This window comes from Lepisosteus oculatus, chromosome 14 (assembly GCF_040954835.1).
Source record: "Lepisosteus oculatus isolate fLepOcu1 chromosome 14, fLepOcu1.hap2, whole genome shotgun sequence".
In the NCBI taxonomy this organism is placed as follows: Eukaryota; Metazoa; Chordata; class Actinopteri; order Semionotiformes; family Lepisosteidae; genus Lepisosteus; species Lepisosteus oculatus.
Genome location: NC_090709.1, coordinates 55,115,952 through 55,134,667, shown reverse-complemented (window position 1 = coordinate 55,134,667; position 18,716 = coordinate 55,115,952). Strand labels below are relative to the sequence as shown.

At 35.7% G+C, this 18,716-nt stretch overlaps 1 protein-coding gene across 1 annotated transcript in view; it reads left to right on the top strand.

Annotated features, from left to right (window-relative positions):
- The window catches only part of LOC138243161 (guanylate-binding protein 5-like), a 30,955-nt gene continuing 12,239 nt past the window's right edge, over positions 1-18,716 (top strand). The window contains exons 1-7 of the mRNA XM_069198669.1: positions 1-58; positions 2,848-2,932; positions 7,430-7,852; positions 9,205-9,453; positions 10,094-10,224; positions 12,007-12,299; positions 13,322-13,493. Of these exons, the coding sequence (XP_069054770.1) occupies positions 7,443-7,852; positions 9,205-9,453; positions 10,094-10,224; positions 12,007-12,299; positions 13,322-13,493 (1,255 nt within the window). The 5' untranslated portion in view covers positions 1-58; positions 2,848-2,932; positions 7,430-7,442. The remainder of the gene's footprint in view (positions 59-2,847; positions 2,933-7,429; positions 7,853-9,204; positions 9,454-10,093; positions 10,225-12,006; positions 12,300-13,321; positions 13,494-18,716) is intronic.

Genomic DNA, 18,716 nt, shown 5'->3' with positions numbered 1-18,716 from the left:
GGTAATCCCCTTCACCACCTTACCGATTCGCACCACAGAGGAGGACCGGAGGATACAGGTGAGATGATCATTTGTTTCGATCAGTCACAATCTCAAACTCAGCACAGCCTTCGGACAAGGAGGTATCGTGTGGCGCAGATTGCTGGCATGTTAGATTTCTGCTTTAAATTAGTCTGAACTAATAATAGTTTTGAAACTAATAGAGAGAGCCCCCACTCTGGACCTGTTTCAAGTACAAGAAATGAGATTAGTTTGGAGTCTAGGCTTTTTTTGTTACTGACAGGAGATTTAAACGTAACTATCGAAAACTCCAGGATAAAGGGCGCTGGACAGGATAGAGCTGTACAGCTTGTAACTGTCGCTTCCTCCTGTTCAGATACAGCTGTAGGAACGGTTTTAAACAGACTCGCATTATACAGAACGCTGAGTTCACCGCATTTAACAATATGCAGCGATCGAATGGATTAACCCAAGTGTCTCCAACCTACGGTATCTTTATCCGGCCCGAGAACAGAGGAAAGCGTCACCACTACATGCTTACGCGCAAGTGTTAAATTAAATAACCTTTACCTCAGGTTCACGTTTGTTGTGCTTGAGTTTTCTTGCATTGTTTTTTTACATCGAAATGTCAGCTAAGTGGAGAAACGTTGACGAAGAGTGCCGTATTTTTAATGAGAAAACTATTTCGTGATTGAAAGCAATATAAAGCGTTGTGCTTAATACGCAGAGAAACCGTCGCTGTTCTCAAAGAGTATAATATCCGAAGGCATTACGATACGAAGCACAGAAATACTCAGATGTGATTGGCAAAATGATTTCAGATAAAGTAGAAGCACTGAAGAAAAACTTAATTTATCAGCATGAAATATTTAAAAAAGCGATCACAACAATCAGAATCCATTGTAAGGGCGAGTTTCAAAATAGCACGTCATAGCTAAGGCAGGGAAACCATTTACTGATGGGCAGCATATACAAAGAAAAAGTTGCTTTGCTCGAACAAATATACCTGTCATCTAATACAACTGCTCGTCGCACAGAAGACCCGGGAAAAAACGATTATTTTGCACTGTATTCATCATCTTTCATCAGCAGGCTTTGTGCGATAAAAAATTACAATTATCTGAAGTAATGGATAGTGACAGTGAATTGTATACGATAGTCCTCCCTTAATCATTTCACTCGTAAAATCCTTCAGACAAAAATTCTTCAGACAATAATTCTTTTTGGACAAACAAGTGGCAGCAAACAATTTTGTTCAGTTCGCAACTTGTGAAAAGTACAGAAATGAATGTGCCGAACCTTTTCCGATCCCGTTCACTTTAAATGTGATTTCACATTTGAAGCAGAAATTTCAGGACCGTTTTCAAGATTTTAACAGTATCTCACAGAACATAAGATTGTTCAAGAACCCTTTTGCAAGTGAAGTTGAAGATCTTCAGCCTGAATTGCCGCTCGAAGTAATTGACTTTGCTGCGAATGACTTGTATAGGGATCTGTTTAAGGAAAATGATTTGTTAAACATAAATCACTGCCTGAAAGGTGTTTTAAGAACATTCCACGAGCAACTTTTCTAAAGTTTTCTGTCTTCTGCCTCCACATTTTGTGTGAACAAACATTTACAAAGATGAAACAGACATTCTGTCACTGAAGCAATTCCAAATATCGCATTAAATTTGCACACATGTATGTGAATATTTCTTCTAGTTTTATTTGTTCATTTGAATATTACAATATAAGGGGTTTCATTTAATTTATTATAAGTGTAAATTGTGTTGTTTATTACGTATTCCTCCATCATAAAATACCTACCCTCCCTGTGTCTGGCCATCTGGCCTTTCTTCCGAAGAAAATGTGGCCCTCGAGGAAATTAAAATCTGATTAGGACTGAAAATCTTTTTTTCCAGTCAGTCACCACATATCTGACAGCAACAAGCATTTTGAAATAAAGTCACGATTTATCCTTGTTTTGATGATCAAGCGTGTTTACATCGGATAACAAGTTAAAGAGAATCGCAGACAGGATCCGCCACCGCGCAAGACCATGCTGTCACTGCATGATACAGGTGTGAGAGGAGTGAGCAGTCGAGTGAAAATCTAGAACCCAACTTAGAGAGCCTCTGTACCGCAGAGGTGCTTTGGTCTGAAAACAAATAGTTTTCCCCCTTCAAATTGGCTTAGCTGAGCTTAATTAAGTGTAAAAGGGGAAAAATACGCGTTGTAGTACTTTAAGGTAGTGCAAAGGGGTAGTAAAAACTGTGCAAAGGGGTCTTCTCAGTTAGTAAAGCACACATTTCCACTGAACTCATCTTTTAAATTGTCGAGGATCTAAAGACTTCCTTAAACCAATTTTAAAGACATAGATGGATGAAAATCATCATTTATAGTGAAATTTAGATAATCTTTTTTTAACGACTTCCCTGAATGTGTAATAAACATCACTCTATGAAGAACAATAGTGCAGAATGTTCACAAAATGGCACAAGCAGAGCATCGTTAAACATCGTTCAACCTTTTAATCTTAATGTTTTAAGCATAAAAGAATCTCTTCCTGCACCTTTTACATTATAGAGAAAGCAAGATTATTCGTTAAACAGATTCAAAAAATGTTCTAATTTCATTTTCAAATACATTGAAACAATACAAAATCCATAGAAGTGTCTCCTCCCACATTTACGTTAGAGAAATGGGTATCTGTTTGCTTTAAATTAGACATTTTATCATTTCTGATTTCTCCTCTTATCGGAGAAGCTACAGATATAAAAATATTTAACCTAACTGACTAACACAAATGCATTTTTTTGTGGTTAAAAGCAACATATAATATAGCTGATTTATTGTGCACACCAGATCATCGTTGTAGAACTGAGCTGTGGTCAAGACCAGAGGGGAACCGCACAGAAATTGAATCGTACTGACCGATTCCAGCACAAAGGTAAGCGAAGGAAATCACTCCGAATACCAATTGCAGAGGACTTGGCAGCTGAAATTAGTCGCTATCTCTGCACTAAAATATATCCTCTGTTGCAACAAACACAAACAGCTGCTGCCGTCTAGAGGTTACTACACTAACCAAGTTAGTACAGTGCTAAGCAGATCGCAAGGGAAAGTTCTGAATGACAGAGAAACGCATTACTGAAATAATATCGTTAATATGAACTTAATTTAAACATTAGTGACTGTTAATATACTGTATTGAAATATAAAACTGAAATTGTATTCCAGTCTTGAAGCAAGTGTCATCATTTTGATCATTTGTGATAGATTTCTGGGAGACATACTGTGACGTAGATTAATATTCTATGGAGTGAAGTGAACTAAAATCTAGGCAAATACACCTTAGTAAATGGGACTCCTATAATGTTTTTGCTTTCTTCTAGTTCTGCTTCTAATAGTCCCACTAATCCTATGTTTGCCTTCATAGTATTTCATATACATAAATGTAGCTGTCAAAATCTCAACATTGAATAGTTTGGAAGCGCAGATAGAATAGATTAGTAACGATGGCACAAGTGCCCAGAAATGCAAAGGTGTTTATTGTGAGGATGTGTCTTTCGACCTTTTCGGCTCATGATTACAAGACAGGCCACTGTGTCAAGATCATTCAATTTCAACGAACTTTCAGATTTAGCACGCTCTGCTTAAGCTCCGGAGTACTTAATGCGGTACTATCAGGAGATCATCTCCAGCTCTGAGCTCAGATGCAACGAAAACTGCTGGGGACCAAAAAAAGCTGGGGACCAAATGAACTTGTGTTTAGTGGTTTAAATTAATCTACTACTACAATAATATCTAGAGGGCAGCAGTTGTTACTTTGGGTTCATTGCAATTCAGGACAGGTTCAGAATGGAGCTGTGGACAAATTTCAGCCATGTTCATTGCATTTGATCTTAAGTTTGCTCACTAGTTTTGCACAGGCTGAACTCCAGTTGGTTCGCTGCTTTGGGGTCGATACAATTGGTCCCTTGAATTATGCCACCAGGAGAAATTATTTCCAGATTTGTGTTTCTTTTGTAAAACCCAAAGCACTGGAAACACAATTTTGCTGAGATTAAGTTAAGATAAAATAAAATTAAAATAAAATATGAGCACATATCTTCTAGACAATTGCTGGAAATAATAAAAACATTAAGAAAGAAAGGCAAAACTAAATGTTAGATTATACATCTATTAGAGCAGAATGCAAATCAGGGAATGTTATATTAGTTTCAATTTAAGCTGTCAACCAGGCCTCAACTGTCTGTACTTACAAAATTAATACAGAATGTTTCAGGGGACATTATTCCATCTGGAAATGGCCTCTGGACATATGACAAACAGGAGTACTAAAAGGTTAAAATCACATAATATAGTAATAGTAAGGCCTCATTTGGTATACTGTGTACACTTTTGGTCACCACACTAAAACAACAACAACAACAACTATATATATATATTCCTGTTAGAATTAGGTCTGATAACTACCAGATACAGTTTGGGACTCAGGAGAATGTCCTACACTGACAGACTGAAGGACCAAAGCCTTTATGTCTCGAACAGAGAAGATCAAGGGGATTTGATAAAGTATTCAATATCCTCAAAGGTACCGACAAATTCATCACAATTAAATACAAATTAGAAGACACAAGTGAGGACTACATGGAAGTATATGTAAAGCTGAGAACAGGAAGCTGTGCATCAGATGGTTTTGGAGGGTTGCCTAAATCTTCAGTAAATCATGTACAGCACATGTGACTAAAGGTTAGGCACTGCTGTAAGCACTTTCCAGCACAAGACCAAAACCATGTGTCCTAGGTTACTGAAACACCAATAGAAGGATAAAACAGGTCTTGTGATCTGGTGTTTATCACCACACCAACCCTTAGATGACCATATCCTCTGAAAACACAGCCAGTTTAATGTGATAATTACCACTGTGCTGAATATTCCTAATTCAAGATAAAGGTGAGGTTGATCTGTGTGAATTCAAATCCAGATTCCTTCAGTTTATTAAAACAGATGAGTTTATTAGAAATACAATTAATACAACAAAGGCCTTTGGAAAGGAAAGTGGAAATGGTTGGAAATAGAGAATTTGAAAAGTGCAAGTTGCTAAGTTATAGAGTAGTGTTAACAAAGTCAAATTTTAATTTGAGGCAGAAGGCATCATGTTACATTAAGTCTTTATCAAGATAAACCAAACACAAAGTTAATAAATACACATATATATATATATTAAGGAACAGTGCAAACTAAAAAAGCTTTGCGTCCGTATTGCTTATGTCTTGGATAGAGGGGAAGTAGGCATCATCTGGTGCGGATTTGTTAAGTAGAAGACTGCTGTGACTCTTCTCAGAAGCTGATCCAGAGTTGCTGTGGAGCTCATGTAGATGGGCTGCTGGCTGGAGAGGGTGGAGCAGTGGATCAGACTTTACTCCTCTTGTCTAGCTGAGCTCTTTGTTACTTCTTCTCCCTTGTCTGCTGACTTCCTTTAGACTTGACATCCACTAGTAGGACCTAACGTCTTCTAAAACTTCCAGACTTCCAAAGTGTGGCTCTTGGCTTGCTCTATTGATTAGCCTCAGACAAAGACATACCAGAGTCTTTTCTTCCAGGGTTCTCCCATTCATTTGATACCAAACAAGTACAGCCTGTTTATTTCTGAAATGATAATGATGAATTATATTGTATTTTAATTTAATAATTTAGGTTTAAGCTTTCGTAAGGGAATGAAACATGTGGCAACACATCCAGTACTTAATATAGTCTTTTATCAATACAGAATGAAGGATGCAATTTTAATAGGTCAAAATTCTGACTTGCTTTACAAGCAATTGGAGAGGATTGTATCCTCATGTATTCACTAGACTCAAACCTGGACCCTCAATCGATGTTGATGGATCAGAAAAATCTGAAAAATCCTTACAGTAATGCTTGTTGTAACCAGGATTCCGACTGTTCCATCTGTTTAATTATGAATTGCTCTTTAATTTAAGACCATACAAGTGATACAGTAGTTACAGGCATTTGCTCAGATATCCATTGTTTCTCTTAGTTTAATGCAGTTGGTTCTGTTTCTTTTAAATGTGATAAATAAAATATTTATTTATGGATGATTTTAAGGTATGTTTGGTCAGTTCCTTTAAAATGAATCTTAAAAAAAAGTCCTTCTTGCATTTCTTACTAAGTAGTGGCCCTTAAATTATGGCCTTGTGTCAGGTGTTGGGAAATCACCTCTCTTGACTTGAGAATCACTAGCCCTGTTTTGTTCTAGGCTAAATGGTTTTATGTCTGTTTCAGTACAATTCTTATCTCTCCTTGAGAGAGGTTCACAGTCCTTCTAGCCTTTGTAGAAACACAAAGAATAATAAATTCCCCATTATTCAGAGATGCAGGCATGCAGACTTGTTAGCAAAGTGTGGAACAAGCTAGACAGTAATATGGTTAAATTTAACAGCCTGTGTGACATTGTGTGGGTTTTAGCGACACCTTTCACCGGTTTCAGGCTCAATATCCCAGACAGAAGTAGAAAGTCAGCTTGTAGTCGCTCCATATTTAGCTTTTCGGAAGGTTTTTAGGGCAAATGTTAAAACTCAGTTAAGGATTTTATTTCTCTGAAGTAGAGAAGAGAGGATTATCTGAGCTGAGGGCTCATGGTCCTGGCATGAATGCTTGAGTAGCCACTTGAGCCTTTAATATAATGCTCCTAATTAAAGGTGATGATGATTAGAGAGATATTCACTTGGCTGTTAGGGAAGAGTGATATTGGTTTTCTCGTGTGGGGCCCTCTGGTGGTGATTAGAGATTTGGGTTGTGATTCGGGAGGTGAATTTATTTTGTTTTCTATGTGACACCTGTCTTTATTTTTCAAGAAACAGCTGAATGAGTCCCCAGATCAATTAACTAACTACCAAATGGGAAAATTAGCCAAATGGAATTTTTCATATTTGTATTGCTCTAATCGAGTATAACCATAGGCAAACCAGTTTTCCCACAGGTCACATTTTTATGCCATCCAGTCAGAGCTGACTTCATGGTTTCAAATAATCTTGCATAAATCAGACCTCTGTCTACTCCCTTAAGTTATTTGTGATCACAAAATAATGAATGTTGCTTAGCTGCTGTTGAATCAGGAGTTAGTCCCCAACTTATAACACTGTTCCATTATATAATCACTTCCAAGTTATGACTTTGACTTATAATGCAAATTTCAGAATCAATTTGTATTGCTGGTTCAAGGAATTGTGATAATGTGTAAAACTAATCAATATACATTAACTGTTGACAGCTATAGTACGTATACATGTTTTTACAGTCAATTTGTTGTGGCACAGGTATCCTGAATGAATTAATAAGAATCAGAACCTATAGAATTTTTACAAAATTCACATAGTATAAAATAGTGAAAAATGAGTTAATGTATTCTTAAGTTAGTTTTCTCTTATTTTACCAGGAGCAGAATAGGCATGATGGCAACTCCACAGATATTCATTGAGATCCAGAATGATAAAGTTTTACTCAATGAGAGGGCAGCTGAAGTTCTGTCAGGAATGACAGGTGTTGCAGAGGTGATTGGCATTGTGGGTAAGCACAGGACTGGAAAGTCTTACCTGCTGTCTCGATTCTTTAATGAAGACCAAGGATTCAAAGTTGGACATGGGGTGGAAGGATGTACCAAAGGCATTTGGATGTGGTCCAGACCACACCCTTTCCACACAAATGCCTGTCTCCTGCTTCTGGATACTGAGGGATTGGACAACTGTGAAAATAGGCTCATAACTGATAAGACTATATTTTTACTGACAACACTGCTGTCCAGCAGTATAATCTTCAACATCAAAGGATGTATCGACAGAAGCGCTATTGAAGAAATTCTGTATCCTTGGGAAGAAAACATTTTAAACTATACAACAATATAAATTACTAAAAAAGAAATCTTGAGCTTTACATAATCCTCCAATTTCATGAGCAGATTTAGTTTTCAGTTTAAAGTGAATTCTGGGGTGAGCTGTGGTGATCTTTGTTTATGCTGATTTGTGTCACCCATGATGCCCAGTACTGTTACTGTACCAGCTGTGTGGAGTTGTCTAATTGGAGAATTAGTTAATATCATTGCTGGGTCACTTCACTTCACCCCTTTCAGTACTGAACCACAAGTACATATGTGCAGTCAGAGTGTTAATGAAGTCTGCTGTAAAATATTTTTTATAATCTTATGACAGCTTCTAATCATATTCTAATCATATGAAACTGAAACTGAAACAATCTAATTATCTAGAACTGCAAAAGTCCAATAAAAGCCAAAATAAAAGCCAAAATCAGATTTCTGGAGCATTTCAACAGGACATTACAGGAAAAAAAGGACAATGAAGACTTATATTGGAATTTAAAACAAATATCAAAATTATTGTTTCTGACTAACAAAGAGATTATAAATAAGAAAATATTATTATCCATGTTTAAACCAGGTGGTGCATTGGCACTGTGATTATCATTGCAGCCTTGCAGCACTGGGGCCCTTGGTGTAATTCCTGGGGTGCTCTCTGCATACTCTTTGCATGGGTTTCCTCCAGGTGCTTAACCAAGTGGTTTGATAGAGTTGGCCCTGGTGTGAGTGTATGCCCTGTGATGGATTGATGTCCTGTCCAGGGTGTATCCTGCCTTTTGCACATTGATTCCTGGGTAGGATCCATCTCTCCTGGGACTCTGAAATGGACAAGTGCTTATTGTAAGTGATGCAGTGTTAAGAATTTTTCAAATAATAATAATAATAATAATTGCTTACACTTATATAGCGCTTTTCTGGACACTCCACTCAAAGCGCTTTACAGGTAATGGGGACTCCCCTCCACCACCACCAATGTGCAGCATCCACCTGGATGATGCGACGGCAGCCATAGTGCGCCAGACCGCTCACCACACATCAGCTATCAGTGGGGAGGAGAGCAGAGTAATGTAGCCAGTTCATAGATGGGGATTATTAGGAGGTCATGATTGGTAAAGGCCAAGGGGGAAATTTGGCCAGGACACCGGGGTTACACCCCTACTCTTTTTGAGAAACGCCCTGGGATTTTTAATGACCACAGAGAGTCAGGACCTCGGTTTTACGTCTCATCCGAAGGACTGTTCAGTGATTTAAAAATATCAGCAATGTTAAACTCTATTTTTTAATTAAAGGCCATTATCAATGTGACGTCATAATTTTTTTTTTCCTGAAACCCAGTACAGCTGCCTCTTACAAGTTGTACATCAGATGTCTTTCGTCAGTGAGGAGAAAAATAAGTCACTTAAAGATTACCTTCCGAACTTGTTCTATATACTGATAAGAGATTTCCAGTTTGAAGAATTTGATCATGATAAGTTTAAGGACAAGTTTCTGAATGCCTTGGATAAAGAAACAAAGACAAAATATAAGGAAGTCTTTGACAAAACAGAAATTCATATTCTGCCACAACCAGCTCTTGGGAAAGTGCTCAAGTAAGTATACTTTTTATTTATATATAATAATATAATAAACTATTCAGGAATTGCCAAATACTTAAACATTTTGTTCTTGTTTTTGAAAGTTTGCTGTGCTTTATATAATTTCTCCTTTCCAGTGTGTGTACAGTATTTGAAAGGAAGGGTCAAATATCATCTGTACTCAACAGACTCTGCTTACTTCTGTCTGTAATTTCCTCTCAAACTCAAACCTTCTGTTTTTGTTGTCCCCTCACATCCTTGCTAATGTATTAGGATTTGTTTTGGTGAGGAAAAAACAAGTGAGACACAATCTATTCATAGATCATCTTTTCTTCCTTATTTGCTTTTCACCTCTGCTAAACAGTTTTGTTTTCTGTCACTTAGTCTTACCCCTGTACCCCTATTATTTTGATTTGCCTGACATCATAATATGATATTAATTATCACTCTAATTATTATAATAATTATAACATTCTACTGTTCCTAAAATCCTATTCTATCTTACCTGATGGATCCACATTTTAAGTAGTAAACTATAATTTATAAATTTAAGTAAACTATAATTTCTATTTACATTTCTTTATTATATGTAAGTTTGGTAATAAGAGCATGCTTACTTAAGTGTTTTTAACATATGTACTTGATTCTTCTTCAGAAAACTCCCGAAAATGAAAGATGAAGATTTAGACCATGACTTTCTAACATCACTCAACACCTTTGTGACCACTGTTCGTGATAAACAGTCTGCTCCCAAGGCAGTGAAAAGTCTCGTCTGCACACCAGGAGGTAAAGCCTTCACAAGCAGCTCTGTTAAATGACAGTGGATATTCAGTTATGCGACTGTTGTCAATTACATCTCTTGATTTTCTTGTTCAAATTCTAAAAATGGAATGAGCTGACGTAAAAAAGCACTTTTTTTAGCACTTTGGCTTTACACTTTGGACAGTACACCTGGCTGAGGAACTGACAGTGCTGGTCAGAGATTAGTGTTGCCTCCTTACTGAAGAAGGATGAGCCAGAGGAACCTGCTGCAAAGGATGTTGGGGTGGAGGGAGGGGTCTGTTACATTGGCACATTGAAAATGTCTCCATTTTCATCCTTTGTTTTAGCATATTTATGGGACAAATTAACCTCTTTTATACTGGGAGGTAATAAAATAAAACACATGGTTTTGGTTCCCCAGAAGTATATAGTGTATTCAAGAGTGATCATTAAATGAGTAAACTAAGATGTCAATGCATAGAGAGACTTGGCTGAACCCATGTTCCCAGGCTATAGGGTGAGGAAACTGTAAGCCCAGTTCAGAGAAGAGTGGCTGAGGGGCTGGTGCAGAGGTGGAGACAGGGGGAGGAATGAATTCATGAGCAAGGAGGAGAAAACGTTTACGTTTACAGTATATACACTGATATAAACTGATCATTGTGTCAGTGCTGGTGTACATTAAATAAATAATAGTAAGGAAAAATTGTCACATTTTGTAGCAATAATGTTTTGTGATTGTATGTATGATTCTTCTTCTTATAATACCTTGAAGAAACTAGAATTTAAAATGCAGTCCTCATCAGAATTCAAAGAACGAATAATTACATTGCAGATTTCTAATTGCAGTTTCATTTTTATTCCTCAGTTTCTGGTGAAAGATGTGATATTTTTCCTGAAAATACATATTTGCTTTGTTACATTTTCGTGCAGAAATGTGTTTTTTTTTAAACAGGGACAACCAATGAATTTTTATATCATTAATGTTTCAAATAATTCTGAATGTTATCACTGCAATTGTTGCAATACTAATGTGTTTCATTACTGTATATTGATAGTAATAATATGAAAAGTGTGTTAATGAAAGAATGTGTATTTTTTAATTAAGGAAATTACTTCAGGAATGCTCACAAATTAGAGCAGCTGAGGGAAAATCCATCTTTGTTTTTAATGTAAACTACATTAAAAATTAATTTTATTAATTAAAAATCAGTTAACCAAATGTAAAAACTCGTCTCAGCACTTATTTTACTGCTGAGAATATAAGAAATGAGATATAAGCAATCTTCTGGGAAGAAGTCAAAATGTAATCTCACCCCCTTCACCAGGTGGAAGATTTCCCAGAGAGAAAGAAATGCTTCTGTAATATCAAAAAAGTCCATGTGGCCACTGACAGCAGCACCTGGAGGACACAAAGGTTCTCATTCAGTGAAGAAAGGAAACTCAGCCCCTTGGTCTTTAATTTCCTTTGACATGTTGCCCCAACTTTATGTCTGGGAATGTCAATCAGATGTGTCTCTTAATGCCTCAAAGTGCAAATATGGATCTCACACAAAGCATGATAAATATTAATGTTTACTGCCCTGTAATATTATTAAATATTTTTAAAATCCAGGAAATATTACAAAGAACTTTTCATTATTTTATTAAGTGTTTGAGGCATTAAAAGCATTACAGGTGCTGTCAGTTCCAGTAATTACTGGTTGTATTTTTATGGTTTTTCAGTATAAATATACACATTTTGTTTGTTCTCATTTGCTTAATCTCAACATATCACCACCTGACATTACTCTTTTCCCCTCTGTGAAGCCTTTGTGGAGCTGGCTCGCTCCTACATCAACATGCTGAACAAACAAGACAATGTCTGTCTGACAGTAGCTGCTCTGGAAATGAATGAGGCCTGGATAAACAAAACATTTCTATTAGCAAAAGATAACATGGAAAATATTGTAACAGAGATGGAAGTTCACCTTCCACACAATGAAGATGCACTGTGCAAAGACTACAATGAAAAATGTGACAAAGTAATTGAGGAGTTCATGAAAAAACTGGAATATACCAGCGGCACGAATCAAAAGGAAGAAAAGAAGAAGGAGTTACAGGTAAATCTAAAAAATAGTTTGTCATTAAATACTAAATACTAAATTAAAATATCAGTAGAGAATGAATACTGTACTTGATTTCATTGTTAAATAGTTCTAACTTGTTTACTTTGTTTATAAAAAGCATACACATTTGCTACATATAAATATCAATAAGGCTGAAATGCTAATATTTTCTGAAAACCTGAATATCTCCCATCTTCCTAAATAATTTTTTAATCTAGTGAAAATAATTACACTGTTTATTGAAGAGCAATGAAAGTATAAGTGTCTAGGTTTTACATTAATAGCTACTTCATTGCATACATGAATATTAATTAGTCAGCAGATAGGTGTGTTATATGTTCTTTGGGATAGCAAAATACTGAGCTCAAAGCACAGATGACCAATGTTAACGAGTTCCTTAAAAATCTGTATAAAAAGCCAAAATACATGGGTTTTTTTATGCAAGAATGGTGAAGGTTTGCCCTGCTTGAGTAAAACAAATTGCCTGGTTAACAGCAAGACTCATTCATGCCATCAGTAGTCCAGGAAAAAAAAAACAGACAACCACAGACGTATTTACTGATCTTTAGGAAGTGATGTAATAGAGAATTAGAGTACCAGAGGTTAAAATCAACTGTGTCACATTAAGGAACAGCAATGCATTGCAACACATTCACTAATATTTCCCAAGTAACATTCGCCTCCTAAATTAATTTTCATCATGCCATGCTGTGTGTTGTATCACATTTCGCAAAAGTTTTTCAAATTGATTTATCATTAACAGAAAAAGAATACAAAGATGCACAAGTTTGATAATAAAATAAAGGGAAAGGTGACATTATGGTTTTGTATGCCTTAGTAGATATGGTCTAGTGCAGAAAAAGGAAAGAACAAAGTGTATATCTTCATTGAAGCAGCAAACATGTTAATTGAAACTTTAGGAAAAGCACTTTAGGAAACCTGTAATTATTGTTTATAATCCCTTTTCTTTGCTTATTAAAACATGAATTTCCATCAAATTTTACCATTCCACTTAGAAACTGAAAGACCAATGGCTGAATGAACTTTGTAAAAAGAATTGCATGAAAAGATTTACGAATCTAAAGGATAAATACGCTAGAGGTCTTCAGAATCACAAAGACAAAGAAATATTTAATGAAACAATGAAGAGCATAAAGAAGATCAGAGAAGAATACTTCATGTTTCACAGTAAGTTAAATTGTCGGCTCAATTTAATTGAAAACAATACTTTTAAAGTTGTTTTATCAATTGTTACAGTTTACTTCTGTTTTTTTAAGAACATTTCAGTACACAAAGAATGAGCTCCCATGGTGCTCTTAGTTTTTGGCCTGACGTGCTTTGTGCACTTGAGTGTTTAAACTCAGTGTTTAAACTTGTTTCCACAAGGCTGTACCTTTAAACTGTTGCTTGGTATGACTGCGGACCAGCAATTGACTTTAAGTTGTCTTGTGTCTTCCACAAACGCAGCAGAAATTTAATTCTCTGCTCAAGGATCGTGGTATATTTATATGATACAGTATACAGTATATACAGAAGCAGCCATTCAAGGTTCACAGTACAAACCCGTACAGCACGCAACTAACCACAAGCCACCTCGGCATATGCCACGGTACGTGATTGGCTGTCCAAAAATACCGACAGGGGCACTCGTGGTGCATTGGTCAGTAGTGAAAAGATTTAATCATTTAATCTGTTTACTGTGCACATTATAATCTGCTTAGTATTGAATATTTATATGGAATTTTACCACTAAAGGGAAATTTTAGTAGCTGAGCATAAAAAGAAGAGGAACATAACGCATCTGAAGGTCATAAACGATATTAATTTAGGAACATAAACATATTACTGTATGTAAACTGTACTGTATATGGCTGGTCTTGGTATTTTAAAGAAAAAATACACACCAGTATTCCATTTCTCCCTAAACATTTTAAGCATCAAAGTCTTACAGTACATGTGGTTATTTTGAAATGTTTTTACTTGCTCCTTCTGACCATATTACTGTACATTTATATACTTCGTGAAAAATTGATATTTTTAACCTTTGCTAATACGCTCGTTATCGGATAAACAAAAGCATACTTTTAGAATTGGATAAATAGGGAATATAAAATGGATTTGTGTATCTAAATAAATTAATAACGGTATAGCTATAGTTCTATATTGATATGTGTATTGCTGTTTCAGTGCATGTCTTATGATTTGCCTTGGCGGCGTGACAGCTTAAGTGACTGATATGTAAGCATGAGGTTGGATGTTTCAATCCAGCAATCTCTGTGAGTTTTCTTTTGACAAATAAACATTTCTTTGAAAAACTAAAATAGCAAATATTATGGACACTACAGTATATTGACATTTTTTATATTGCTAAATATCACATGTTCGTACCGTATGTAGACAGTGGTACCACAGGTTGTAGGGCGTAAATCCACATGAGCCCGAAAGCCCTACATTAACGTTGTGCATTCGCCTGGTGCTGCGCGGTTTACATCTCTCTCTGCAGGAGTGCTGGCTGTGCCGAATTAAACCGGTCTCACTGTTTTTTTCAAAGTAGGATAGGACGAGTCTTCCAGCAAAAGACACTCCACCTTCCCCCACGGACACATGTTTTCTTAGTAAAACAGGTTCACAGTTCGAAGCTGTGTCAGTCTTCTGTGTAAAGAAAATCGGTTTGAACACCATGGGGGCTGTTTTTAATAAGCTGCTGAGTAAAGAATAGGAATTTTCCTGCTGTCAGCAGTATTGTGTATATAGTTTTTTGTACAGGCTGTGAAAAGTTTCACAAAAAGAGGTCTTTAAAATTAGGCTGGTCAAATGATTATTTTAATTCTTAAAAAATAAATCAAAAACAAGATATAATGTTGTGTTCCTACTTAGACATTGCACGACTTTAAAAGCTTAAAAAACAGGTTTCGATAGTTAATAACCACTTTTAAAAAATGGGTGATTTTTCTTCCTCATGATCAGCTTAGAATCTCTGTTTATGCTGTAAGGTTTTTACTACTTAATTAAACGTTTAAAATACACGAATTTCATAAACACAACACACGTTTCGATTAAAAAAAATAATATTCTGTTATCTTTCTGGTATGTAGAACAGATCAGCAGGTTTTTTTTCCCGTATCAGAGGCTCTGAAAACAGTGTGCTGCCCACTGCACTGTGTCAGAGGGAGAGGTAGCATTGGAAAGGAGAAAGCGCAGAGCTCAATAATGCACAATGGCTGTGAAGCACCAATTGCGTTCATAACTTAGTGTTTAAAATTAAACAACGTAAATAATTTTCTTTGACTTCTAAGTCCCTTTATTATCATCAAGCACAGGTTTCTTTTTTGATGCCATCGTTAGACAAAGCAGGAACTTATTGTACTTTCTAATGACATTACATGTGGAAAGATTACAGATTACAGATTTTAATCGTCTTTAATTTTGTTATACATTTTAGAAAAGTTTCATCTACGCATACACCACAAAACTATTTTCGATTGTATTTCTGAATGCTATGTATAAAAAAACTTTTGATGGCTGCATCTGTATTACAGACATTTACAACAAAGACATATCATAAAACATTTACATATATTGTTAAGTTATTACTTTAAATATATACTTTAAATTACTGTAAATATATTACTTTATTTTATATAACACCTTTACAACTGGCATCTCAAAGTAATACAGGATTCTGGCTATCAAATTCTGAACATATTGGAGATTGCTCAGTGTGGAGTTAAATAACCTAGTGAACAGGATGTGCATCTATTAATTGTGTTGAAAAAAGCCTTTCTTGATTTCTCTAGTTCCTAGTTTCTCTATGTTCCCTTTAAAATAAACGATTATCCCACAATGCTGTGTACTACATGGCCGGTAGGGAAACTAAAGGGAAATTTTAGTAGCTGAGCATAAAAAGAAGAGAAGCATAAAGCGTGTGATGGTCATAAACTATATTAATATAGGAACTGCATCAGAGATATTTTTTTAACTGCATTACATTGGGGAGAATCAGTATAGCTTACATTTATATAGAATGTATAGAAATACATTTTTCCTGCATCAAAGTTTAATTCGTTCAGATTGCCCTACATTACAGCCCCAGTGCTGCAAGGTAGCAATGCTAACCACTTCACCACCATTAAAAATGGATGGATATCTTAGTTATCTTTCTAATTCAGAGGTTTGCATGCATAATTTAATTTTGAGAGCCACTGAGACATCTGGTACTACTGTTGTATTTATGAAAAAAAAACATACAAAAAGCATACTAACAACTGTGCCATCCTATTCCTTAGTTAATACATTTTATTTTTATAAACAGTTAACATTTTTAGCAAAATATTTTGAATTATATTTACCCTATTTTTTCTTTAATTTTGTATTTAACTTATTTTATGATAGAAAGATTTAATGTACATTTGAACAATAAAAATATGGTATTACAAGATGTGGGGAAAAGTGCAACAATTTATTACAGTGCTAAATTTAATATTATTGATTACTAATAGTTTATGCTAACACCTAACTTTCTTAAGTAGATGTATTAAAAACAGGTGGGTAGCTGCATCAGCATGCATAGGCTGCAAAGGAACAAGTAATAGGTTTATTCCATGCTGAAAAAAAGAAGAAAGAGAACACAACGTTTCGGCCGTGGAGCCTTCTTCAGGTCTTGACACCTGAAGAAGGCTCCACGGCCGAAACGTTGTGTTCTCTTTCTTCTTTTTTTCAGCATGGAATAAACCTATTACTTGTATTAAAAACAGGTTTGCCCAGCCTAAGAGGGGGGGTCAGCTGACACTCCTTCATACACTCAAGTGAAAAATTAATAATGCCAATATAAACTTCAAATTCTCTCTCGCTTTGGCGATTTTGAAAAAAGTATTGAAACAAGAGAGTGAGTGTTTTTTTTAATTCCTGGTGGAATCGGGCTTCCATTAGAATCAAGTCATAGGTTTATTCCATGCTGAAAAAAAGAAGAAAGGTACACATTCCATAAGAATCAGCACCCTTATATAGCGCCTTTATATAGCGCCTTTAAAGGTGGCTTCTCCTTGCACTTTGACAGATCGTCTTTAAATTAATTTTTGATTTAAAGTTTGACAGTAAATGTTTATATTGTAACGCATACAGCCTCCATTTCTTTATAACATTTTTAAAAATCGTTTGCGCAGTCTAAGGGGGGGGTCTGCTCTCATTGACAGCTGACACTCCTCCATACACTTAAGTGAAAAATTAATAATCCCAATGTAAACATCGTATTTACAATTTGTTGATAATAAAAATGTTAAGTTCTCTAAAGCTTTCTCAGTCACGTACGATAGTTTACCCATGGAGCTGTGTAAGCATGCGAAGGCAGCAAAATATCAGCTAAATTTGAAGTTGTGACACCGAAAATATTATTAATAACCTTTTAAATCTGAAGGGAGATCTAAACGGATCCCCACACGATCAGAGGGCAAGACGGTGATTACTCATTGTTATTAAAAAAATGACTTAGATTCGAACATGTTGTGATATTTAGAAATATAAAAAAGTCAATTAATTGTCCATAATATTGCTATTTTATTTTTTCAAAGAAATGTTTGTTAAAAGAAAATGCATAGCACTAGCTGGATTTGAACAGCCAACCTCTCACTTAGAAGTCAGGCACTTAGACCATCACACCACTCACATGATGAGTGGAAAATTAAATATTTTCGTTTTCAAAGAATGTGGACCAGGGTAATACTTTGAGTTTACAGCTTGTCCAAGGTCATTCGTTATTAATACTATTAGTAATATCTTTGGTAAAGACTTTGATGGCGACAGCTCAAACGCTGTACATGAGAGGTTGAGCTTTATTAGCTCCACCTTGCGGAAATTCCAGATACTATTATTTTACTTGCGGTACCATGTGGTATTATGCAAGAATATACGGTATTAATACAGTATTATACGGTAACTTGAGTTATACCGCGACAAGCGTTATAACGCAGTATCGCCCGGTTGTTTTGAATGGCTGCTTCTGTAACTCCACCTGGCGGTTTTATAAGGTGATTCCGGATACTATTAACATAATCTAATTTCCAAGAGGTAAAATGCGGTATGACCTGAAATGAATTGTTATGACGCATGTTTGATGCAACATGCCCACCGCGTTGTACCGCAGTGTACCCCGCTTATTTTGAATGGCTGCATCTGTAGGACAAAATATTTAATCTCTGCATCAAAGCATGAAAAATGATGTTGGAAGCCTTTATCATTGGATAAATTGAAAGCACTGGTCAGTTGAATTTACAGATTATTTTAAGAGCTCATCTCACATTGATTGAAACACTTGTGTGTGTGTTTTTTTTAAGTATGAATACTTATTCAATCAGTTATTTTCTGGTTTATATCCATAATTCATTTGGCAGGATCTGTAGAATTGGCTACACTTTG